Source organism: Crinia signifera, chromosome 2 (genome assembly GCF_055691185.1).
Source record: "Crinia signifera chromosome 2, ASM5569118v1, whole genome shotgun sequence".
In the NCBI taxonomy this organism is placed as follows: Eukaryota; Metazoa; Chordata; class Amphibia; order Anura; family Myobatrachidae; genus Crinia; species Crinia signifera.
In genome coordinates this window covers 260,553,431-260,581,221 of record NC_139218.1, presented here as the reverse complement: position 1 = coordinate 260,581,221, position 27,791 = coordinate 260,553,431, and the positions used below count along the sequence as shown (strand labels likewise).

Sequence of the window (27,791 nt, the reverse complement as noted above, 5' to 3'; positions counted from 1 at the left end):
ACAGGTGCTGTAGGTTCCTCTTTACTCACTTGGAGTTGGTGCCTACAGTGAGCGTCTGGAATCAAAAGTGAAGCTGAAAGAGTGGTCAACATACCCTGTTGGGGTATGCCAGCAGACAGTGTGTGGTGGGCAGTGGATGACCCATGGCCCAGCACTGATAAGAGAACGGGGCTCGCAGGGCTGCCAGAAGGTGTACAGCTGCAGTGAGAGGTGCTGACAGGCCCTGCCATCACACAGTGGCACAGGCAGCCAAAGAGTCAGCAGGTGGCAGTTTGCGGAGTGTCCTGGGCTCTCCCTCTCTGTCAGAGCAGCCAGGCTGGGTACGGTTGTACCAGTACCCCCCTGATGGTGGTCCTGACTACAGTATGCATTTATAAGTAATACTTTGCATAGAACACCTGAATCCGGTTCAGTATGTACATTTACCTGCAATGAAATACCTGTGACATCACATGATGATTTCACAGGATTTTCCATACAAATTAATGCAGGTAAAATGATTGATTGCCCTCCTAACACACTGGCAAAGTCCAGTCCCCCTGGCTTGACATTGACTCTATAGGTAACTGTGGCAGCACAGTGGATTTAAAGGTCAGATGCCCCTAGTCAAAACAGTAATGGATTAACCTCCATTTTGGTGCAGGAAATTATAATACAGTAACAAGACATTTAATTGTTTTTCTAATTTAAGTATACATACTGGGGCAGATGTATTAAGCCTTAACAAGAGATAAATGCAAGGGTGATAAAGACAGATAAACATCCAGCCAATCAGCTCCTTACTGACTTTTTTCAAACACAGCCTGTAACATGGCAGTTATGATGTGATTGGCTGGATGTTTATCTCTTTATCACTCTTGCATTTATCTCTTGTTAAGGCTTAATACATCTGCCCTACTGTATTTACTAGGTAGGCGAGTTTACAGGGGCTTCTAAAATGTCAAAATTGTTTTTTCAAAACCTTTTAAGCAGACAGTAATAAAACAAACATTCAAGAGCTGCCACCAGTAAGCTGTGTCCCTAGGCAAGTATCTCATGTGGCTAATGGGATCACCACTTCTGTTGGGTATAAGTATCACCCATTTTGAGAAGATCCTCCAATTATTCTGTTACATCATCTATCCTCTCAGAAGTCTCAGTATACTCAGTATATACAAACACATAAAACACACAATACAACATTCACTCTTGGTTTAAATTTAGGTTTTCATTTAAACATTTTCCTTGAAAATACCCTGTTATGGATTTCTTCACTGATGATCTCCTGCTTTTTATTTGCTTTTTTCACATTTAAATATTCTACCAATGGACGAATAGTAATGCCCTATAAAAAAAAGAAGAAAAATCCTGAACATATAATATTTTTCATATTGTGTAATCAGTTGCTTCATTGTATTGCTTAACAATTGACCTTTCAGCAGGAGTATAGCCCAGAATGGCTCCACACCCAATCAACACAGTACAAATATAGATTGGAGGTGCTAGAGTAGCAGTGACTTCGGATAATATATTACAAACTATTTAAATCCACAATGCAAATTACATCACACGTAGGCTCATTAAATACCAGACTCATAGACTTACTTTGTAGCATATTGGAAAAAGCATTTGCATTTCAAATACAAAGAAAGTATTCAATTGCACTGTACATGTCTGTATTTGTGTTTATGGAAGGAAATACATGAATTGACATTGGTGTATGTATTAATTGCCATGCTACTTGATGGGGCTAACTACAGCATATAAATCAGCAATCATGTAAACAAGTATTAAATAATAATAATAATAATAATAATAATTATAATAATATGTCTGTGTGGTCATCATTTCAAATGCTTGTCGTATGCAGGAATCGGAGTGGGTGCAGAATTATATTGAATTAATTATATTGAATTATAGTTGCAAGTATAATCAAGATTCCTACAGTATACTATACCCATTCTAAATGCTCATAAGATCAGGCTAGAGGTTATGGTACTGTATATTAGATCTACAGTGTTTAGGGCCACAGTGAAAGGTCTACAACTATACAGTCAGAAGGTAGACATGGATAAACAGGTGGTCAAAATGTCACCATGAAAAGGGTCGACAAAGTTCAACATGAGTTTTTAATGTTTTTTGTGTCTATGTCTACATATAAATGTACCTAGTCCCCTCTCATTTCACCTTGTGCTCGCCATGCCTCGGGTATGGTGTGTCTCCCTGCACACTCTTATAATCAAACTCTATGTCCGCATGAATAGTAAAGTATGAACAAGCTGGTTTTTACAAAGAATCATGAAAAACTCACATGTTGTCCTTTGTCGACCCTTTCCATGTTGACATTTTGTCCATGTTGATCTTTTGTCCATGTCGAAATAATATATGTCGACCATTTGCCCATGTTGACCTTCTGAGTATTGACCAATAGTTCTGCAGGTGGTATTATAGCTAACGCCCAAGGGGTTTCATATTATACTAATAAGGTTAGACCGATATGAGTTAAGATTACTCAGTGGGTGGTGCTGCCACGAGTCCTAAGTAAAGAGTACAGCAAAGAATAGAAGAAACTCTTTTTACTGGGGCACTCTTCTAATGGACGTTGATATATGTATGGTATTTACATTGATGCACCCATAAAGATCTGTCTGATCACTGCTCCTTTCTCCTTGTAATAATACTTATATTTGACTTGCGGTTGATATTATTTTAATGCATATCAATAAACATTATTTTTTAATAAACAAAATTCTGTTATAAGAGTACCCCAGTAAAAAGAGTCTTCTGTTCTTCTATTCTCTGCTATACTGTCGACCAATAGTTTTCGAACTTTGACTGTCGACCAATACACTGTAGATTTAATGACTGGATACTCAGGCTAGAATGACTTCTCACTAGCTATTTGTTTTATGATTAGATTGGGTATAACTTACCGACAGTTGGGATTCCGACGGCCTTTTCTCTGATATCGGAATTCCAACGACCTGGGGCCGACAGAGGGGCATATGCATTGGAGCTTCTTGAGGGCTCAGTAGCAACTATTATATTCTCCCTCTATGGGGGTTGTGACCCCCCATGAGGGAAAATAGCCAGTGTAAATTGGGATTCCAATGTCAGAAAAATCCATACTGTCGGTGAGTCACCCAGCACCCATTACATTTGAGGTAGTCCTCCCCTTAAGCTAGGATAAATGGACAGATTCATCCAAACATCCTATGTGCCCTGATCTATGGCCAATTTGTCTAAAAATTGACAGTTCAATGCTCACACAAATCCCAAGGAGCAGGACCTGCAATTCGAATTTCTGCCCATGTACATTAATATCAAAGGTTTTGTGTGAAATGGTTTAAACGGCTGTCAGATACATAGAATTGGAATCATTTGGAAAGCCATGTTATTCAATTTCATTATGCAATTTCCAATGAAATGCAAACAAACATTACAATCTCACCTGAATAAAAACTGTAAAAAAGATCACCACTATTACTGCCGTGATAAAGAGTTTCTTGCGTGGAAATGCAGGGGAGTCAGGGAGGAGAAACACCAGGGAGAAACATATGGCTCCGCGAAGCCCTCCATAGGCAATGATAAACTGGTCTTTTAATGTCAGTGTGATTGTTCGGAACCGATTGATTATCAGAGTCAGAACAAATACACCTGAAAGGGAGAAATAAGATTATAGCCTCATAGGTATATGAACGTCTTGCTGTCTCCTAATCATTGCGGAGATGGTTGTTTTGTGTGGGCTCAATATTTACAATAATGCAGCCTTAGGGGGGTATTCAATGTCAGGGGCACGGCTGTCGAGCTAGCGCGACAGCCGTGCCCCTGTCCCGTTCTCGCTTTGCTCGCCTGGAGCTCGGCAGTCGGGATTCAATGAGCGGCGAGAAGTGGGCGTGGCAAGCTGAGGACGGAAATAGACGAGCTCCGGCCGGGAGCTCGCCTATTTCCGGCTTTTCTCGGCAGAACGAGCCCTACAGCTTGTGATGTCGGGCTCGTTCTGCCGAGAAACCCTGTTCAATGCTGTCGGGGAAGACAGCATTGAATAGGGCCCTGCAGCCATCTCCACCGTCGGGAGATGGCTGCGGGAGCACGACACCCATTGAATACCCCCCTTAGAGTTCCCAAATTCCCACCATTCTCAATATATGCACCTTATTGACATCAGTAAATACAAGGTATACTGACTACTGATGCTAGCATTTTATATATTTATGGTGTAACTGAGGGGTAGATTTATTAAGCTCAGTGAAGTGATAAACTGTCTGTTTTTTATCACCGGCCAATCAGCTCCTACCTGTGAAGTTACAGGCTTGATTTGAAATATGACAGGTAGGAGCTGATTCGCCAGTGAAAAAACCAGACAGTTTACCACTTCACCGAGCTTAATAAATCTACCCCTAAATCGCTAATTTGGGTACAATAGTGGTGATACGGGCAATGCCTGGTGTCATGTATGCGTAATCTACGACTTTGGGTCTAATTCCGACTTGAATGCTAATGTGAGAATTCGTAGTGGACTGCGAGGAGCCGCTGCCCAAACAAAAAGAGAAAACTCATTCGACTAAATTGCATATGGATTGCTAATTGCTATGCTCTCACAAATCTATTTGCAATTCCTGAATCATTGAACAGTTATTGCCATATGTACTAACATCAAAGACCCTCCCCAAAAATGCCTGGGCAAGCCTGTGTTGGAAATGGCAGGTTTCCAACCCCAAACGCCGGCTTCCTGTTATCCAAAGTCCAGCCATATTGTGTTTACGATCCATATGCATTTTCTGGCGCTGTTTCCCCTTGCGAATGAGCTGTGTATGGTACGCATGTGCAGTTATTTGATGATCACTCAATTTGCGAATTTTCTCATTAGCGGTCTAGTCTGAATCAGGCCCTTTATGCAAATTTTTATGTACAAAAAGTAAAAACATAGCATACCTTTAATGTGAATAAGTCAAAATATGTACGAAAAGTACGAATCACTACTCATGGGAGGTATCTAAGTGGTGCCAAGTGTCTCACACCTGGGTAAATGTGGACACATCTGGAAATAACGTATTGTAAAGAAACCTGACAATGATGCATGCGAATGATGGATTTAAGAGAACTCACACTGACTCACATGCACTACGATAAGTCATTATGGTATTGTTTTCTCACGTCAATTACACTTACCCATTGCACGCCAAACTAAGCAGAAGAACAATGTGAAACAAACAAAAGCCCAATTCCACTCATGGTTTCTTCCAACTGTGGAAACTCCCATGAAGATAAAGATCAGGGTTTCGCTGACACTGCTCAGCATCTTCATAAAGTATTTGATTGTTGTATAAGATTTCTGGGAAACGTTCTCTTCCACATACTTATTCATAGACATGGCACATGCTGTGATGCTGAAACAAAAAACATTTGGGGTCATAATGGTAATATGAGCCCTCACAATCTCTACTAACATAGTAACATAACATGTAAGGAAGGTTAAATAAAAATATAAGTCCATCGAGTTCAACCTTTTTATTTTTTTACTCATGTAGTAATCTATGGTTATTACATAATAGCTATCCTTTCTCCTCCGGGACTCACAATCCCAGCTACAGTATACTGTATGTTAGCATTTCTGCTATAAAGCTTGGAGTATAGTGGAATCTAGGGTGTGTTGGCACGTGTATAATCAAGCAGTATAATTCTAAAACTCTGCTGAAACAGATCAGGAAAAGTTAAATAAAATAACAGGTAAAAATATAACAACATTTAAGATATATTAATAATTTATTCTTACTTACCAATAAATTGCATACAATACACACCTGAAAAAACTCCATTTAGTAATACATCCAATACAGTTATATAGGGTATGTGCAGATATTTACAAGCACAGACTTTTAGGCGCTAGATGGCATATCTATGATACATGCCAAGGTGTGTGGTGTTGCTTTAGAATTCAGCAGACATACATATGTGTTTTTGTACATGATCTATCCTTTTTGCCCCATATGGTATTGGTCCTCTCTTTTTAAATATTTACTGACATAACCCATCAGCTGCTAACTGCCATGCCACAGGTTGTGTTTGAAAAAAAGACAGGTAGGAGCTGATTGGTTGGTGGTTAAGCACTCTCCATTTTATCACTTTTAATGATTTAGTACATCTCGCCCTTACTGAGGTTAGCAGCCAAGTCGCACAAAGCAGCTTCATCCACTGCTAGCTTCGGAGATATACCTGTTCATTGTAATTTTGTCGCATTAGCAAGCACGCAGCAGCACTCACCGCTCATCGGCGGGGCATACACACTGGGCGGCTTTGAGCTGAAAGCCGCTCAAACTGGGTGTTTTCAGTGACTTTCAGCTCAAAGTTGCCCAGTGTGTATGGGCCTTAATGCATCTTAAAGAATAGAAGAGTCACTTGGCAAGAATACAGAATAGTCACTTGATTCAAATAAACTCTTCTTCCACGCTACTGTTGCAGCAATTGTTGTAGAAGCACAGAATATTCCCCAATTATGAATCTTTTCTTAAGAAATCCACCTCCAAGTTCCCTCTCTTATATTTTCCTCTTTCTCTGCTTTACATAACAGGTAAAACATTATTAACCAAACAAATTCCAGGAGCCAGAAAGTCCGGGACCATAAAGCTGAGCTTTGAACAGTATTGTGTTGCTGGTATGTTACCTTGGTTATCTGAAACTGAAAGCTATTCCTTGACAATGCAGGCCTTGAGAAACTATTACTGAGGCTTACTTAATGCACCTCTTAGAAGATCACTGGACTATTTATATCCTGCAGCTCCAGTTTCGTTGATTGTTGAGGATACCTGTGTTCTGACATTACTATTACTTCTTTCACACTACAAACCTGGATCCAACCTGGGTTATTGAACATAGTTTAAAACCATGTCACAATTGTTAGAAACCATGTTGACACTGCAGGCTGGACCATCTGTTTTAGTGGTGCTTAGATGACATCATCTACAAGACCCAATGATCTGTCTCTCTGCTACTTTTAGCGTGACCCGGGTTGGATAACATTGGTCGTGCTTTCACGAAGTGGACTACTTGGGTCGGTCCCAGGTTCAACCCTGGTCGCAACATGGTTGGTGTTCCCAGGGCACTGAACCTGAGTAATTCTTTTCACACCAAGCCAGGAATCTGGATGCACTGGCAATATCCTGGGTCAGAGGTGTGATATATCTGCTATTCTTACTAGAATACTGGACTGAATTATTTACATCTCTTTATTACTGGTGTGCTAACACATATCTACCACCTGTACTACCTTGTCTAACTATCCTTTGTCCTAATTGGGGCATAAATGTGGGAGGCATAGTACAGCAGTGGTGAATGAGGGGTTAAAGGAGAGCATAGGGGATGAGAGGCAGCCTAACACAAGCTTCTAGGTTCTTGTAATACAATAAAACAGTGGTTCCCAAACTGTGTGCCGTGGCAACCTGGGGTGCCTCGGGACCCTTGCAGGGGTGCCCCAGGTTGGTGGACCAAGACCAAATTAGATTATTTTTTGTCATTGTAATAGGCAAAACCAGTGCTGGTAGCTACAAATCATAATCTATATAGAAGAACAGAAGTGATTCCTGTCCCTCCCCACATAATTAGACGTAAGGATAACATACTGTATAAACATATACATATACGAGAAGTTCGTGATTGGTTTTGTGCTTCAAAACCAATCACGAACTTCTCGTCAACAACTACAGGAGCCACATACCCAATAAAATCCCAAATCACATGTGAAAGCAAAAGACTAATATACATTCTACAATGCCCGTGCAAAAAACAAAATGTCAGACGAACAACAAGACCACTAAAAACACGAATAAACGAACACATCAGGAACATCAGAAAAGGCCTGAAAGACCATAACCTCTCCAAGCACTACAAAGACCATCACAACAATGACCCAACCTCACTACACTTCATAGGAATTGAAAAAGTCAACCCGAACTGGAGAGGAGGACACTACACACACCTGATAAACACCGCAGAACTTCGATGGATGTATGAACTAAAAACTTTCAACCCAAGGGGCCTAAACTTGGACAATGAAGTCAAATCCATAATAGGAAAACGCAAATAAAACACATGGAAAACAACACCAACAGTATAAACTCAACACAGGTAACACTGCTGGAATTTCCAGAACATCATATCAATACCCACACATCCACCACATTCCATGCTATAACACCCAACTTACCTATACAGCCAAATAACACACAATGCCAACACCACACGCTGAGCTGTAACAACTGTATTTAATATATGCAAAAATGCCCAATTCCCTTGCAAACAAACCTAGCAACCGCTAGCTGATTACCAAATCAATGACAATATACAGAATGAATGACTGACAGCACAGACCAGCACGTAAGAAATCACCAACGCCCCCACAGCCAACATCCACCAATCAGATGACGACACTGAACCACAGAGAACCCGCCCACAGCTGATTTAAACCCAGCCACACAAACAACTGCAAAACTCCCAAGAAGAAGGCCAGTAGGCCGAAACGCGTTGGAGCACACACAGCAAACCTCAAAGAAGCACCCACGAGATTGGCAGCAACCAGAAGAGGCATCCCCGATATCCCCGTCACCACCGCCATCACGGACATCCGCGCAACTGCACTGTGCAATCCCACCGGCACAGCAGAAGAAACATCACAGCGTGAAGTACAGACAAGCCAGGAACCGAGACGCCTCCAGACCGGCACGCAGCAAGTCACACACGCCGAACCCGAAGACGGATCCAGGGTAGGTGAGTATTGACAGGTCCGTCGGCGGGAAACTACGGGCGGTGGACTGCGATCACAAGCATCACCCGCCCGCGACCCTCGCCAGACACGCCACGCTAGCGGTACCCACGGCGAGTCACACCGGGGGAGGCAGGACACCATCCAGCCTTTAACGGGGAGACCCACCCGCGGGGAAACAGCACACGGTGAGTCCAGACCGGCCATAGCAAACCTCCCTGCCCGTCCGCAACCATCAACTGAGAGCCCTGACCCCAAAACACCTGTCAGGAGAACACACGAGGAGGTCTAAGAACATCGCCGGCTCCTCTTTAACTGTACCCCCAACTACAACTGTACCACTACCCACTAAAACACACCTGGGCACCCAAAGACTCAGAACCTTTTGCCACTTACCACCACCGCACTAAGGATATCGAGGATACTCAGGGCACAGGCCAGCGGGACGCCGCTACCTGACCCACCGGCAGGTGACACGGAACAACAGTCACCACTGCCAAATCCCGCATTATTGAGCCCATATTACGCATTTGATTGTATTTACTTTTTATCATTATATATTTACAACTGCACGTTATGTAACAAGCAAACCGATACTTTGTATTCACATTGTATGCACCTTGTATAAACCTGCACCTTGTTCAAATAAAACGTAATTCTCAACCACTCAGCAATCATCCATTCATTATCACCCACACAACCCTAAGGAGCAAAGCGCAGCACTACCAGAAAGAAAACAATTTGCCAAACTATCCGGATCGGTCACCGGACAAGTGCAGCAGCTAGCACCGCGCCCCCCCCCCCCAGGAAAACCCCAGTGCGCAGGACCCACCCCAAGAAAACCATGAGTGATACATAGTATATATATATATATATATATATAGTAGGTTGGTGCGCTCGGCACTCCGGACGATGGGTCAATTTACCTTGGTGCCTTCCCAATAGTTTGTAGATATGTCCTGCAGATTCCTTTGGCTCTTGAATATGAGCTTGAGGAAATAAGGCGGCACTCCAAGGGTTTAAGTAAAATGTAGAAAAGTTTTATATAGACATAGTGATAATAAAGGACATCTACGACGTTTCAAGGCCCACTGGCCTTTTCATCAGGATGCTGTCCAAAAGTGCAATGTGCACTTACTTGTTTTCGCACAGCACACATTGCACTTTTGGACAGCATCCTGATGAAAAGGCCAGTGGGCCTTGAAACGTCGTAGATGTCCTTTATTATCACTATGTCTATATAAAACTTTTCTACATTTTACTTAAAGCTTCTAGCTTCTAGCTTCTAGTGTAATAAAATCTAATAAATGCACTTCGGAAAAGTAATAAAATGTATTTTTTTAGAGCAAAATCATGACAATGATTCATTGACTACCTGTTGACTACATGTGTATTATTATATTACTTGCTTCTTGAGACAGGTCTGTGACTAAAGCTATTCTCTACCCACACACTAAAACAGCAATTTGAAATGATGAGTATAAGGATAAAGCTTGGGCCCAGAACAGTATCCGTAAGCAGCCATCACTGATTATATGGTTCTACAAACTGGACCTAAGGTATGGTAGGGCAATATGTGGATAAGAGATACAAGCGAGACAAAGGGGACATCTCTCTTGTAGTTGTGACAGACAAGCCACCTAAGAGTGGCTCCTATAGCCACGGATGCCTTGTAATGTACATTATCATACCCTTGCACAGAGACGGCGCCACCACTAGGCAGCTTCAGGCTTTTGACTATGGGTGCCGGCCACTGGAGAGCCGGTGCTGAGCTGCAGCATAGATGTAGCAAAGCAGCCACCCGTCCAAGGAGGAAAGATCCCACCCGAGGAGCAGTTCAATTAGGATCTGGCCTCGCCCCCGGATTTTAATTGTTAGCGGCAAGCGGTGGATGGCTCCTGCACCCCCCTGGAGCCCACTGCTGGAGCCCATTGCTGCACCCCCCCGGAGATGGTCAGTGGTAATCCACGGGTGGCGGCCGCGGCCGGTGAAAGGCATCGCAGCACCCACCACTGCCCCCCCCCCCGGTAGAGCAGGTGAGTGGCGGGGTGCCCGCCACCCCCTGCCTGGGGCGCAGAGTTGCCTTGCACCGGCATCTCTGGAGGCTATGGAGTCATCTGCTGCTGGGCACCTGCACCCAATTCCTCTCCTTCCTTGCCAGTTTGAATCAGTTAATTGAAAGCCATTCATATCTCTTCTGTAGCATCATTTTTGCAAGTGTCACACCCTGTATTAGAACCCATGACTTGTCTTACTGGAGACAGACACCTTACTGATTTTGAGCTATTTGGGGGGGGGAACCAATATTATCTTGCCTCCGGGCAACTGGGCGAAACTTAAGCCACTGTACCATACTGTGATATCTTGAAAATGCCCAGACCTGCATCAATTATAATCTTAAATTTCGTGAGTCAGTTTGAACACCAGCTAGACTGCTCATGGCAAGGTGTCGAGAAACATCAGAATTTAAATGGGGCATGTTTGCAGCGTTCTTTAGCTTTCATGGTATATGGGAGCAGAAGACTCAAACTGTTAACACTACACCAGACACAATGTCTCACCTGGGCTTGTGACTTTGCTAATTAAACCCTGGGGGGCTGGCAACATGTGACATGGTCTGATGAGTCATGGTAGAGTTGGGATGTTGAATAGACTCCATGCATTGTTTAATGGCCATTTGTAGCCCTTTATAGACTTCATGTACCGCCACAATTGTGGAATGTTCCAGCAGGATAATGCACCTATCTTTCCACTGTTATAATCATTCAGGGCTCCATTTAATAAGTGGCAGCAATATAGACCCTACAAAGGCCTTCTTGGCTTCAGTAAAGACTTTCCAGAATATCCACAGGGTTAAAGACAGGCATGTGCAAACATCCGTTGTGTATACGCAATTAACCAGCAACCCATCACCAGTGAAATTGTAGAGTCTGCCAAAGAGAGTGACCTCGCCAAACAGGTAAGTTATGTTACACAACAGTGATACGAACACCAGTAATAATAATGTTCTAAAGGGAGCTGTAGTGTAAACATCATCCTCGCTTCCCTTTCACTTCTTTGTAGCTTTAGTATTGTAAGGTAATAAAAAGATAATAAAAAACGGTACTTATGTATTATCTGGGCTCCCATGTTAAATGCACCCCATTTTTTCATACCCCCACTATCCAACTACACATGGAGTTGATTTTATATAGTGTGGCGAGCGCAGCGAGCCACCGTGCCCGAAGCGTGGCGAGCTCAGCGAGCCCCGCGAGGGGACGCGGTCTCATAAGAAAAACGGGAGCCCAGATATTACATAAGTACCTAAAAAACCTATATGTCTAGAAATGTGATAATCTTCTTTCTAGCTATAGATGTGTATTATTCTCCATGTTTCAAAGTTGACATTTGCCTAAAAGAGCTAAGTACTGTAATACAGTAGAAGCAATAGATAGGAGATGACTATATTGACTCCTGCAGTGCTCGTATACTAATCATTGCAAGACTTTTTGCAAATAGACTAATACAACAGGGTATATTTACTACAATGGGAGTTATTTTTCAGGTGGGATGTTGCTATGGGCAACAAACCCAATACTTTCTTTTATCTTCTAGAAGATTCTGGCTGGTTGCCCATAGCAACATCTCGTGTGAAATTGAACTCGCATCTTAGTAAATTTCCCGTAATATAACTACAGTATAACTTTGAAGATACCGAGTATATGTTTCATGAGTTACTTACGCCATAATTCCTGAAAGGTGGAACATTTCTGCAGTTAAGTAGGACAAGTAGCTGTACAGAAAAACAAAGAGAGGCTCAATCACACGGATGTTGCGGGTGAAACGGGTAGTGAAGGCAGCGATAAATCCAAAAATGATTCCAATTAATACTCCTCCTATTCCCACCAGAAAGAAATTAGCCACTCCAGAAAGGATGTCAGTCGTTTCAATAGTTCTCATCTCACAGAATGATTTGAATAAATTATACAGCACCTAAGAACAAAAATGTCCACATGTATATTATTTTGTAACAAAAATACAGTCAAATGCATAATAAACACAAACTTTTTTTTTTTGTACAGGTTGGGTATAACTTATCCAAAATGCTCGGGACCAGAATAATTTTGGATAATGGATTATTCCATATTTTGGAATATTTTTATATTTGAATGAGGTATCTTGCATTTATGTTGTATAAGCACATCAAACACATGAAATACACAAACATATATTTTATTTGTGCATAAAACAAGGTTTTAAAAAATGAAACATAGTTTGTGTACAATCTCAGACACTGAATGTGAATGCCAAGCAATCATTTTCTTGCACATATTTAGTGCCAGTTACAAATGGAGCGCCCTTCATTCAGCGCTGGGGTTTGCCAGACCACCTCCTCTGGTGAACCGGTGCTCCATCTGACTGGAACGCGCCAGCGTCCCAGATCACCGGCTGCCCCAACCTGCTCCCCCTTCCACCCTAGAAACACTGTGACCTGCGGGTGGGACAGCGAGACAGTGACCAAATAGCAGGACTGTTCCACTGTAATCGGGACAGTTAGGAGGTTTGATTTATTAGCCTCTAATCCTTTACAGTCTGTGCATAGCACTGTGACTATGTACTACAGCATGGTGAAAGGGGGCCCTCGTTTCGTTTTGATGAAAAGTGCCCACTGCTGCTACTGACAGGCAGTATAGCAGTTATACAGATCCCAGCACCTCTGCTACCCATTGCCCTCCACTGCTGCTAGAACGGTGGTGGCTGGAGTTAGGGACCACCAGGTGATGGGCATAAGTCCCATGGGTGCAATCAAACATCAGGCCTGTGGGGCATGTTAGTTGGACAGAGGGCTCCTGCCATAAGTATAAGTAACTCTTGGCATTAGGCCAAGGTCGCATTCTGTGCACTGTACAATAGCCTGAGCTACTGGTGACTTTTGCAATATATAGGTGGTATAATGGGTACTACTGTGTGTCATAAAGGATACTACTGTGTGGTAATTGTGAATGAGAACTACAGAGTACCGTACTCTGGTGTAAGGTTTATAATGCAGGGCACTACTGTGGCATCATTTGAATTGGTACTATTGTGTGGCTATGCCCCTTAAATGGGAAGGGCGCCCTGACTATTTTCTTAGTCCTGAGTCCTACAATTTCTGATGGAAGTCCTAGGCACGTGCAAGGTGGAGTCACAGGTGCAGAACTGCTGCTGAGGGATTGGGCCACCTGGGTTTGCCCCTGCCCTCGGTGCTATAAGCGTCACCACAGGCTGATAGAGTGAGGCATGATGATCTGCCTCTTGCTCACATCAGGATAATTCCTGTCAGGTGCATTTAAACAGGACTTCCTACATGTAGCCTGCACAAAATGAATGTTGTGGATATCGATGCTCATCGTTTCGTGGGGCTACGTCCCCTCACTGCACGGTGACCTAGCCAGCCCTCTACCGATTCCCCCCCTCCCACTGTTATGCTGCAGCCACTGCTGGTAGTGGTGGGTACCAACTCCAGAAATACAAAATTGTCTATATAAAATTATTCTGTTTGTCCAATGTTCTAAAGTGTTTTAAGCTCTGTTGTGTTTCTTAGAATCCCAATGGCTTTGACTTTAGTAAATATGTGGTGTTCGTTTAGGAAACTGACCAAATTCACAAAACCAACGGTTAGTAAATACAACCCATAGACTAGAGTTTATTAATTTGCTTACAAAAGGACTTACAATGAGTGTTATTAATGTCATCATATTAACACTTGCTTATCACATCTGAGATAAATAATATTTTACTACCCTCTGTATTTGTCCTGCAGTAGTCATGTACTGGGCAGTATTCAATGAGAATACCTGCGAGGTGCAGCGAATCCTTTTTTGGATTCGCTGCACATTTGCCACGTTCCGGAGCTTCACCGGCTCCGGTATTCAACGAGTCAGGGGCAGCGAGCCCCTGACCAGCGAATATGAGCTCCTGCGGCGAATGCCGCAGGGAGCATGAGGACGGTGGCAGGCAGAGAGATGGAAGTCTCTCTGCCTGCCCCAGAACGTTTGTGGGGGGGAGGTGGGCTCCCCGGGTGCCAGGCAGCACAGGCTGCCCCCCGGGGGTGCCAGCAGGGGACCTATATTCACTACACCCGATCGTAACGATCGGGTGCAGTGAATATATGAATATGTAATGAGCCTCTCGGCTCCGGCGCCCCCTGCTGGCACATGAATAAAAGTAGAATGCCCCTCCTCAGAATAAAATTCCTGATTTTTTGACACCAAATGTAAAAAAAAAAACACTTTATTTTAAAAGTTCACATTCCACTTCTCCATAAAAAGATAGCGATTGCTACTCGGTAAATCATGGCGAAAAAAACCTTCAAATGTATTCGCCATCTGGTCATTGAATAGGGTGATTTACCGTTTTAGTCCAAAATTCGCCAAACAGCACAAATTCGCCATAAAAACATGGCGAATCAGGCTCATTGAATACCGCCCAGTGGGTATACTACTACTACTATTATTATCAGCAGCTCGGCAAGCAGGTATCTTCTCTGTACAAATACAGTACTGGTTCATCCAATGGCTCCTTTCACTGATGGTCATCCCTGCTTTATATAGGACTTTTTATGTCTATTCCCATTGTGATATTTATATACTAGTTGTGATATCGACACTTTGACACTAAGGGGGAAATTTACTAAGATGTGTATTCTACTTCATATGTGATGTTGCTATGGGCAACCAATCAGATCCTGTCTACTATCTTCTAGAGGGTGCTAAATAAATAAGTTGATTCTGATTGGTTGCTCATAGCAACATCACATGTGAAGCAGAATACACATCTTAGTAAATTCCCCCCTAATTGTTTTGTGTTCATAGAGAAAGACGTTAAAGCAGTGATAATTGTGCACGTACTAGATAAAATAAAGTCTACTACAGTGTACACAAATGACTTGAGAACAGGCAGCCTATTGTATAATGTGTACTAGTCCTAGCCCAGCACTCCTGGCAACTATTACAAAACAGTACTATCAGTTTCACACAAAAACGAATGAATTTTGTTAGACAAGTACAGTAGGTATATTGCTTTCTTTCATTTATCTGGTCATTTTAACTCTACTCTGAGGACCTACAGTGCACTAAACAAATGCTGACAGCAAATTCATGATTCAGGTTCTCAATCTCCACATAACTTCTCTCTGAAGTAAATGCTGACCCAGGGCTACATAATTAAAAACTACAGTAGGTCCACTGAGAGAAATATAGCTGACTGGGAAATAATTTTCATGAATCCTCTATGCAATAATACTAGTACTCATACTCTGTAATATGCGCTACAGTAGTGGAAAACAATAATTCAGTTAGGAGGAAATGCTGATAGCAGCCAAATTAAACTTCTTCAGCTGAACTTGTGAGAGTTTCAGTGTGGAGCAGGTAAGACAGGTAACAAGCAGCATACCTGCATCCATATGGAAGCAGCATGCTAGAGGTATGTGTACAGTATATAGAAACATGTCCAGAGGTTAACTTGCTGGTTAGAGTAATATAGGATAAACGTCGGTAGAATTTACTAATGTCCAAGTGAATGTACAGGAATCAAAGATTTGTTGTGCATTTTGTTTGTGAATCTGTATGTGCTATTGGTGTAAATCCTAGAATGTTAACAATAGGCACTTATTATTGTAAAACGTAGTTATGGCATGCAGTGAAACATAACCGGTTTTGCAGGTGCAGATCATACGGAGATTGAGCTAAAGGAAAGGAGTATGGGCATGCAGCTTTAATACAATGAATGAAAAGCTGAAATTTCTGTTGCTTGATAAATTGCTGGCTCTTGCACTCAACAGAGAGAGATTTGGAAAGAGCACCACAATCACCTTGGTTATGCCAATTAAAGATCCATGACTTCCCGCAAGGGGTTGAGTACAAAATCCTGGTGGTTGTTATCGCGGCAGTCAAAATCCTGACAGACCCCACTAAGTATTTTAACTCTAGCCCTTACTAGTCCTACCCTGAGCCCATCCCTTTTGCAGCCTAGGGGCTTTTTCTGCCGGGTGTCGAAATCCCGCATGGCTGTGCACAGTAGTTGTTAATGGACACTATTGTGTCCATTCACATGGGAGGGCCACGGCTAGGCCGCCCGGTTGCAGCCGAATCCCACCACTGGAAGGGATGGCTGCCGGGCTGTGGCCATCCCCTCCATTCTAAACTGCTGTGTGCTGCACGGCTTCTTGGCTGTATGGGTTTTCGCCACTCGGCAGGAGCCGGAGTGTGTGAAATAGCCCTAACCCTAACCGTTCCTCACATAGCCTAACCCTAACTGTCCTCTCCCACAACCTAACCTAACTTATTCTCAAGGAAAAGACATTCCGTACTGAATTAATAAGATGAAAAAACTGCTGAAAAACTGGTCGCTACGATTCCCAAGCATCAGAGCCGGATCCCCACGTGTCAGCCACTCAAATCCTAATGTGAGGTACAAACCACTAAAACATGTGCACATGAGTGGGGGACATTCAGTTTTTAACAGCTGTGAAAGCAATTAACAATATACTAGCATTATTTGTTATGTGTGTGTCTGTCTTGTATGTCTCAGTGGTCACCTAGCATTAATTGTATTATAAAAAGTTTTATGCATACATTTATATATTTTTTATGTTTTAATAAACTGTTTACTATTTTGCAAAGCGCAGCCCCACTGCTTTTTTTCTTGAACTAGAATAAGGCCCCTAGTGAGACAATACTTATTTAACACTGTCTCTCTCCAAGGCTTAATTCATACTGTAAGGGTTTCACTGAAAACGAAGAGCCTGATTCAGAACTGTTTGATAGGCGGCGCATGTTCACAGCCTAGCGAATAAAAATCTGAACTCACTTTTATTTTTAAAGAAGATGGCCAAAAAGGGGGTCAGCCGCCCGCCCCAAGCAGACATCCAACCACCTGCGTTTGCAGAGGAACGCCCAGCATTTGTATGGGGATGCCCATAAAACGCTGGCCGCTCCCCTGCTGCCAGCCCGTGCCCACCTCCTTTTCTTGCATGCCCATGCGAACGCCTCAGTGAGTGTGATACTTGCCGAAGGCATTCACACAAGGGGTCTGCAAATGCGCATATTCTCCCACACGCAGACCAGCACCATTGGAAATGGGGACAAATTCGGCACCGACCGATCAAACATGAATCAGGCCCTAAATGTGCCCCACAGAATTTCTAGCATTCTGTCACAATGCATGTAAGATAAAGCCAGCAAAGGAAATGAGCTGAGAATGCAGCGCGGAAGTTTGCACTGCGGGGAACTAGAAAGGATTATATTGTGTAGTGAGTTCCAATTAAGACCTGCTACAATACAAGTTTGACAGAAAGAAACAAAACAATTCTTAGCTATTTATATTCTTTTGTGAATATAAAATATACAAAAATGCATTAGATTACTAGTCGGATTACTTATTTGTACAATTAGTTACATACAGTATAACGGTTGTACCTTACAATAAGTGGATTAGGTAGCAGGGACTGAGTTTTAGAAGCATCACGAACGCGTGGGGGACCGAATGAATCAGAATATCCCCCATTGTATTTACTGGGGATGCTGAGTCAGGTGTAACTTAGCAGTATCTTCAGCTGCGTCTGATAGGGTGTAACTAGATAGTAGCGAAATATTTGCATGTACAGTATGCAAAGATTAGTGTGAGCGGGTGGTGAGAGAGTTAACAGAATTGGGTGTGGATTGCTAGTAGACCTAGACCTCTATTGGTTGACAGGCAATAGGTTGATACATGAGAAAGGTTGACATGGTATAGTTTGACATGGACAAACAAAATGTCAACATGCCAAAGGTCGACTCATGAAAGGGGTTTCACGTTTATGTTGTCTGTGTCGACATCTGTCAACAGGGCACTGTATTAATGTACCGCGTCCCCTCGCTACGTTCTCCATGCTTTAGGCAAGCTGCGCTCGATACACTAGTATATTCTCCTTCTCTGCCCACTGGGATTGTGAAGTAAGAACATGTCGGCTTTAAAAAATATCATGAAAAACTTGTGTCAACCTTTTTCTGTGTCTACCTTTGCACTTCGACATTTTGATGGTGTCGACCTACTGCCTGTCAGCCTAGACACTGTCACTGTCGAATGGATACTGACAGACTTGCGGGCTAGACAGAGGTAAGCATACATGTCATATGTTTTTAGATGCACCTGTTATCCTGCATGCCCTCTGCTTGCTTTGTTCTACAAGGTATCCAGATGATATCTAGATCACAGTCAATAGGTCGACACCATGTGGCCAACAGGTACAAAAGATTGACAGGTACAAAAGACTGACAGATGAAAGGCTGACGTGCTTAAGGGAAACAGGTTCAAAAGGTTGACATGACAATGGTTGACATGGTTGGGATTTCTACATGTTTTCCAAACATTTGCCTGAATTACTACCCAAGCGGACTACGATTGGGATGATAACTTGTGGCATGCGTAGCAGTGACAGCGATTCCAGTGAAGATATACTGTATTTGATGGTGGTCAAATATTACAAAATATACAAGATTTGACCCAAAAGTAGGAAAAAAGTGTTAAAACAATTTGTATATCGACCATTGTCATGCCAAACTTCTCAAGCTGTCGACTTTGCAGATGACAGCAGAGAAATAAAATGAAGGCCTAGTTTATTACATGCTTCTTAGCTATAACCCATCCCAATGTACAGCACTGAGGGAGGTAACATTCTGAAGGTGACTGCAAGATGGCTGTACCAATATAACTTACTGATGCTCCCATTACTTTTTGTACAGTGTTCTACAGTGTCAACTGGGCAGCTTAAAACCAATCTCCAGTGAAAGTCTCCAGTGACAACTCCCTTCTGATCGTTAGGCTAGTTCGAGAGTGTTAGCAGGAAAAAGCTATGGCGCTGTAGGACTCATACCTTACAGTGATAGCATAGTAGCCATATAGAAAAATCATCTAACACAGAACAGGATGTGGTCATTACAGTAGGTCGACAGTCAAAAGATTGAAGGTCAAAAGGTCAACCTAACAACCCGTACCCCACAGAACCAGTTTTCTTCTTTTTGCTCTTTACACAGGCTTATTATATTTCCGATAAGTGCCTTACAGTATGGTTTCTAATGGAGAATGCTGCTTTCTATATGCTAAATGCATCCTGTGATTCTCTATGCCTTATTTCCTCCTTGCTATCTATGTACATATTGACAATTAGCGCTGTAGTGTTTTTGGCACAAAGCGCTTATTACAAAAACAAATATGGCATGGAAGGACTAATGATAATGTTTAACCATACAATGCATAGACATCTGGATAATCTACAGCACATATGTTGTATGTGACTTTCCGCTGTATAACATTGGTAAGGTAGTTCAATACATTAGTAACAAACTCATGTGTTAAACTACTATTAGCAACAATTAAAAAAACAGTATTAAAAAAGGTGAACAATTTAGAATTTGTTACTTGTGTATATATATATATATATATATATATATATATATATATATATATATATATATATATATATATAAGAACAGACCGTTGTTTGCGCTGTGTAAATCAGCTGCACCTTACAAAACCTCCCTGTTAGTGGAGGGTGGGTTGAATGGAAATGGTAATAATTGTAAAGTGCACTACCACCACCTTAATAAATGATTGTTACCATGTAAACCATTCTTTGTGTATAAAAACTTTTTTTTTTCATTATTAAGACAAATTCAAATCAAATTTACATCAGACATGATAGCTGCAATTCTGTCAGGATGGGAACAGACCCAACGCATTTCGTCATAAGAATGACTTAATCAGGGGTAATGGTTCCAGAACCTTTATTGACAGGGCTTGGGAATTAGCCTTTATTGGCACATCGGTGTTCAAATTAATGTCAAAGTCTAAATGAGTGCTCAGTCTCCATTTAGGAAAGCGGGCAGCGGCGCAGGAAAGCGAGACGCCGCACCTGTGCCGACCGGCAAGTTAAAACACCCCCTGGACTTCCAATCCTATAACCCCCACTCCATACTTAATACCCAATTCCATACCCACCGCCACCTTTTTAGGACCCCCCCAACCATACAGTTCTAATCAGATAAGTGTACAGCACTTACACTATTTAACACAACTGTATCTATTTGTTTGGATTGTCAGTGTATTGTTTTTGTATCAATATTCATTTATATTTGTATCTGTTTATCATCAACCTTGCCATTTATGTTTTTTTCATCCCGTCGTACCCATGTGAATGTACTATATGTCTGCACTTTTTTAAGTAAAGCATTAAACACCCATACCTAGGAAAGGCTTCCTTTATCCCACCACACACACCAAGGAGCAGAGCGCTGCACTAATCTACTGTTAATCTGACAACCCAACCCAGACTGGTCATCTGTAAAGTGAAGCAGCTAGCACCGAACAACCGAGAGCTGTGCGCAGGCACCTAAAATTTGTAATTATCAATAACAGTGTCTGGTTGTTAGATCTTGCTAATTCTATCCCAGCGAGGAGGTAATTGGATTTATGCTGCTCTCTTTGCAGTGCATATACAAAGATAGACAATCCTGTGTACACAAATAAGAAATAACTGTTGCAGTCTGTTATTGAAAAACAGTAACTGATTTTATTTTTCTAAACATTAGATGTATTTGTTTATTACATCATAATACACTTCAATGTATTTAACTGTTAATATATTGGCTTATCTTTGGTATAATCATATGCAGTAAAGCAGCCCATTCATGTTCCCAGCATAGGGGATGCAAAACTGTTTTTCAGGACAATTCATGTTTAAAATAAACTGCCACAAGTAAAGACAATAAACAGGAGTGTTTTAAATACTGCACCTAAAGAACAGAGTGTAATGCAATGTTTCCTGAACGCACTGGAGCATTTAGTAAAGAGTGTGTTGGACATTAGAAGACACAGGTGTGCATTATTCTATTAAGGGCAAACAAAAGGGATTTACTCAGATTTTTTGCCCCAAGTTTTTTTTTTTGGTCACTTCAATTACAGAGCATCCTCTCCAAAAAAAAAAAAAATGTTTGGGAGAAAACACAATATTCACTATTGTGTCCATGAAAATAGGCAAGTTATCAGGGATTTTTTCTACCGCCAAAGTCAGTCACTTTGCACTAGGACAAGCTCGTACTCTTTTTTGCTATACTAAAGTATAATAATGAACCACTCTAAGACATCCTGACATAATTTTAACTAGATCGGAGCATCTTCATAGGTATCGTTATTTTCACCTAAAAAGTGAAACTTTAGGCCTCTTGCCAGAACAGAAGATGTTGACTCAGATCAAAATGCTTTTGCACGTTTCGTATTCAGGTCATCACAACTTTTCCACACTAGCCGATTTTGAATTTCTCAATTAAAATTTTTTCACTCCGCCTGCCCTAATTATATAAATATATATATATATATATATATATATATATATCACACAAAAAAGAGGTACCCCTTCAATGCGCTATAAGGATATTGGTCGGGCAGCAACCCCGTTAGTCCCCCCTGTTAGTGGGGGATATGGGGAAAAGGATGGATATAGAAAAACAGAGTGCGCCCCTGGTATGTAGTTCCACCACCAAATGAGAAAAACCGTAGTGACAATATACTATATATATATATATAGTGGTTGTATGCCGGCACTCTAGTCCTGTAAATGTCCCGGTGCCCTCGCCTGCTGGGTTTACTTGAGAACAAGCAACCTTGTATACAGTCCGGGGGGGACGCGGCACTCGGGACTTCAACAAATAAAATCAACACGTAGCCAGTTGCGTATGTTGACGTTTCAGTCTTTGCTTAGACTTTTTTCAAAACAGCTTACATGTAAGCTGTTTTGAAAAAAGTCTAAGTAAAGACTGAAACGTCAACATACGCAACTGGCTACGTGTTGATTTTATTTGTTGAAGTCCCGAGTGCCGCGTCCCCCCGGACTATATATATAGTGTTCCCGCTAGGCTGTTTTAGCGGGGCGCTGCGCCATGCCCGATTTTTAAAGTGCAACATGCACCCTGCCCCTCTGGCAGCGCCCCGCTTAAACAGCCTGCCTTTGTCACCGCTGTTGTGACAGGGGAAGCCCGGCGCCGCTGTACATAGCGATGCCCGGCACTTCCCCGGCAGTGTACAGCCTTCCGGGTGGCCGGGTCCGCCCCCTTTGCATGACGCCGCCGGCCGGGCCCACCCCTTTGCGTGACGCCGCTCGCCGGGCACGCCCCTTTTCATCACGGCGTGGCCCGGGCACGCCCCTTTTGTGACGTCGGCGGCCCGGGCACGCCCAAAATAGTGATGTCGGCGGGCCCGGTCCGACCCCCCCTAGTTCCTACTAGGATGTGATAGCTATGTGTATTGTAGCCATTTTCAGCGATAGTGGTAGGACCTGCAGAACAGTGGGGTCCCTTGACGGGGGCTGCAGGCTTAAATGCATTGATCAATTCATGAACCAAATCTCCACTATTTATTATTATCAGTTAATTTAGTGTGTGCAGAGCCCCTCCAATGTCTGTTTAAACAATGTGGTCACAAGCCATAGAGCACCCCAAAACTAGGAAAGGTGAGTGCCGATGTTAAGTGTATATATTATATATATATATATATATATATAGATAGATAGATAGATAGATAGATAGATAGATAGATATACATACAACACTGTCTCAAGTTACATCTTCTTTTCATAAACGTCACTGCCTGGCTGGCCTGTGTCTGTTGTTCAGTCTCCTCAATATTCCCCTGTTGCTTTGGTCTGGAGTAGGGTGGCCAATCCCGGGATCGGGATCGGCGGGATCCCGGGATTTGGCCCCCAAAACACCGGGATTTCAATCCCGGGATTGGTGTATCCAATCCCGGGATTTCGGGATTAGACTGCGCATGCGCAGTCTAATGCCGGGCAGCATCTGAGCATCGCTCAGATGCTGCCCGACTTCCCCTGTACCCAGCAGTGCGGCCCTGCGCAGCGTGACGAGGTCATAGGTCACGCTGCACAGGCCGCACAGACAGCTAAGAAGCATCCTGATTCTGAAGAATGTGCTGGCTCCCGGAGACCCCGCCTACCCACCCGGCTCACGGAAAACACTCTCCCCCACCCGGCTTGCTCCGGTCCGAGACCCCGTCTACCCACCCTGCTCCCGGCGACCCCTCCTGGCTCCATGCCCACCCTCCCGACGACCTCACCCAGCAACATCACCATGCCCAAGTAAGTAAACATGCGGGGCATTTTTTTTTTTTTTAGGGAAGCCAATCCCGGGATCCCAGGAATCCCGGGATTGAGCATTTTTCAATTCCGAATCCCAGGATTGAAAAAATGCCCCGGGATTGGCTTCCCTAGTCTGGAGCAAGTGAGAGAGTATCTACCCTGAAAACGACTTCAATGTACTGTACAATACTGTGCAGGGAGCTGCCACCTGCTAATCTTCTAGGTTTCCTGATCTCATGTGTCAGAAGTGGTTCTCTGTTACTGAGCTTCCTGCATCTGTTCCTGTTCCTTTCCAGTGTTATGCAGAGTGCTCCTATTTCTGCTACTGATACAGGGGTTATTCAGGAATCAGTGAAAAGAGAAGTGAGGCAGTGAGAAGTTGCCCGTGGCCGACAATCAGCTTTTAAGTAACATTTATCGAGCAGATTCTACAAAATTATTCATAGCCACGGTTTGGTTGCCATGGGCAACTTCTCCACTGCCTCGCTTCTCTTTTCATTGCTTCATGAACAGACCTGTTAAACCACTTTCACACTGCACAAATAACCCGTGTCCGACCAGAGTTGTTGCCAGGTCGACCTGTGCAGTGTGCAAGTGCCAAAAGGAAAAACCCAGGTCCACCAACCCAGCATTTCGACCCGGGTTAAAAGCCCCGGGTCCCATTTACATGTGTGACGTCAGCGACCTGCCGGGTCACTGAGGTGAGCTTCACCTTGCAAATGCTGGGTCGCTCCTGGGATGGACCTGTGTCTAAATCCTGGGTGCGAGACGGCATTTGCGATGAGAAAGGGGTAAATGCCTCATGTTAATCGCTCTCCATTCTGCAGAAAGTAATAGTCATCTGTGCTCCATTGTAATCAGCGCTCATCCTATACAGCAGTGTGCTGTCTGATACCTGCTGATCTATCAGCACTACCAGCTACAGTCTGGTAATCATTATCGCCTCCTTCATGCAATCTCCTACACTGTGTCCTCTATCATCATTGCTGCAGTCACGTTAAACAGCACATCTAGCTGTGAGCGCATATATTAACGTTTGGTGTGTTTTTAGCACATTTGTCCCCAAAAGCGAATAAGACAAACAAGCAGATCTTGTTAAAAATGAAATGCAGCATGCCTATATTCCAAATAACTGGCTATATCTGTATAAAAAATGTTATGTTACAGTGTTTTCTTGGAAAAAAGTTGCACACCGAATATAGGCATGCTGTATATAGTTCTTATCAGCAAGATCAGCAGAGTATGTGTGTATATTTTGCACAGCAGAGCGAATACTTTGTATTTTCAGCAAAAAAAGATGTCTGACATTAGCACAGTTGCACAGGGACTGTTGGCTTACTCATGCCAGGCATCTCGCAGTGCATGGCATATTGAGGCTAGTTGTATGAGGAACCGTGGTGGCTACAGAGGTGGGGCTGCAGCACAGTCCAAAATTCAAATAGGGAAGACACACCAACTGACATCCCAACCACTGCCAAACATCATTGTTCAGGACTCACTGGCAGCTGGTGTGGTTCCTGTATTTGAATTTTGAACTGTGCAGCTACCCCCTTCTGTGGAGCTGACACGCTGCTTGTGTAGTTTCACGGCGCCACCGCGCGCACACTCTGTCTCTGAAACTTGGCAGCCTGCCAGAGGCTCTGTTAACTGTGGGCGTGCCGCTCTAGCTCTGCCTGACTGTGCTTGTGCTGCTCTAGCTGTAAGCTACGTATTGACAGCTACGTTAACAGTGTAGCGGCCGGGCAGCAGCAATGCGCTGCCCAGGCGCTAACGATAAAGCGTCTGAAACCCGACTACCTGCTAGCCACTACGAAGGGGTTGTGTCCCCCATGCAGATGCTAAAACTTAGACGCTTTAGCGTCTGAAAACCGGACTACCTGCTAGCCGCTAACAAGCCGGGGGGGTTTCTGGACTTAGACGCTTTAGCGTCTGAAACCAGACTAACTGCTAGATGCTAAGAAGCTGGGGGTTTCTGGACTTAGACGCTAAATCCTCTGAATTTATTTGGGACTAGGGGTACATCTAAATTTAGACGCTAAAGCATCTAAATTTAGTTGGGTCTAGGGGTACACTATTTAAACCTGTCCACAGTGGCACTAGTCGACGCAACAGCTGTCGACCTTGTAAATCCCACTATAAACGCCAACCCGAAGGGTGACGGCGGTACGCGTCCTCCGACCTTTTCATACCCCCACTATCCACGTCGGCGTGGAGTTGAGAATAGAAAGTGTGGCGAGCGCAGCGAGCCACCAAGCCAGAAGCATGGCGAGGGGACGCGGACACCTGTGAAGCCCGCGAGGGGACGCAGATACCTGTGCAAGGATTGGAATGTTCTGATAAGTAAAGCTTTACTACCATAAAATAGAAAGTTTAAACATTGTTAAATGTACAGATCAGTGGCATCACTTAATGCTTGGACACTCACTATAAAAGGGGTATGGCTTCATGTGATATGGCATGGTCTCTCGCTTCAATGGTGCAGCCAATTATATTTGGGCATGGACTCACAGGGGAACGTGGCAAAGCATCCTCCGTCGGAAACTGTGAGTGTGTGTGTGTGGGGGGGGCCCCCCACACACACACACACTCACAGTTTCCGACGGTGTAGAGTGCCCTTGACACAGGCTCCGTCATGGTGACAGAAGCAGAAAATACTATAGAGTGTATTCAATGCGGCCCACGGGGGGTTAAATGGCGGGGATGGCAGAAAACAAGTGAGCCTCGCCATTTAACCCCTCGCCGGCCGCTCACCCTATTCGATGATCCGGAGTAATCCTCGTTGTCAGACGTTTCCTCCTCGCTCCAAAAATGAAGCGAGGGGGAATTGCCGTATGCAGTTGAGTACTGAACCTGCATGCTGTCACAGCTGGCCCCCAGCATTAAATACTGCCCTATGTAGCTGGTTGCCAATGGTGTGCTAAATATTATAGCCCAATGATGATAATCTAACAGAATATTACAGACAAGATTTAATAAGGTATTCAATAAGCTGATGTAATTTACAGCAGCAAACTGATACATATAGCTGCCTAAGACACAGTAAGCAATAACCAGGTCTCGGAACTGTGATTAAACATGGGATGCGGATACTTTTAGCCTGAGAATGGTATATATATATTTTTTTTTTAGAAAAAGTAGAGGCTAATTGAATACCAGCCATATTGGTAGCCACCTGAAAACAACCACAAATGATAATGGTTATTTCAATCACTTGCATGTATAGTGCAACCGTATTATGCAAAAGTGTTACAAAATTGACAGTAAGTAGCTGGTTGGTACTTAGTAGATTCATCTGTAAATTCCTTAGTATTACAGAATTTGATGTCTATGATTGGAATGCATGTATGCTAATTGAGGGTTAATAGGTAAGATTTGTTAATTTATTTACTTAACTCACTATAGCTAAAAAAATATACATCACCTAATCAGAATAAACATGAGTCAAACATTTTCAAATTGTATTATGTAATACTCAAATGCAATAGAAACAGAGTGGAGTGGTGTTTCAGGGTTCTGTGCGCTCAATATAGCGAATGCAGCTTAACACACATAACAATGAGTGACATCCAAATACACTCAAAAAACAGTGGAAGTAGAAAGAGAGATGTTTGTGTGTCCAGCGCTTAAGCTGTTCCCATATACTTTTCACACCAAATGTGAAAAGTAAAGTTATACAGTCACCATCAATCAGTCCGTCTTTATGATAAATGAATCGGGAGTGATGATAGTTGCAGATGACGTCCTCACACTCTCCACGATGTATATGAAATACAATTGGAGCAGAAATAGTGCAAATACGTTTTGATAAACAAAGTGATTTATTTTAAAAGTTGCACTTACAATTTAGACGAAAAAACAGGCATAAAAGGGATTTCTTTGGCAGAACAGCAACCAGCAACCAAAGGATGG

The 27,791-nt window shown here is 43.1% G+C and overlaps 1 protein-coding gene across 1 annotated transcript in view; it reads right to left on the bottom strand.

Moving 5' to 3' along the window:
* LOC146060774 (sodium/hydrogen exchanger 2-like) overlaps positions 1-27,791 on the bottom strand; it is a 68,873-nt gene that overhangs the window by 16,631 nt on the left and 24,451 nt on the right. The window contains exons 3-6 of the mRNA XM_083174391.1: positions 12,459-12,709; positions 5,152-5,369; positions 3,431-3,636; positions 1,235-1,324 (exon numbers count right to left, since the gene is read on the bottom strand). Of these exons, the coding sequence (XP_083030517.1) occupies positions 1,235-1,324; positions 3,431-3,636; positions 5,152-5,369; positions 12,459-12,709 (765 nt within the window). The remainder of the gene's footprint in view (positions 1-1,234; positions 1,325-3,430; positions 3,637-5,151; positions 5,370-12,458; positions 12,710-27,791) is intronic.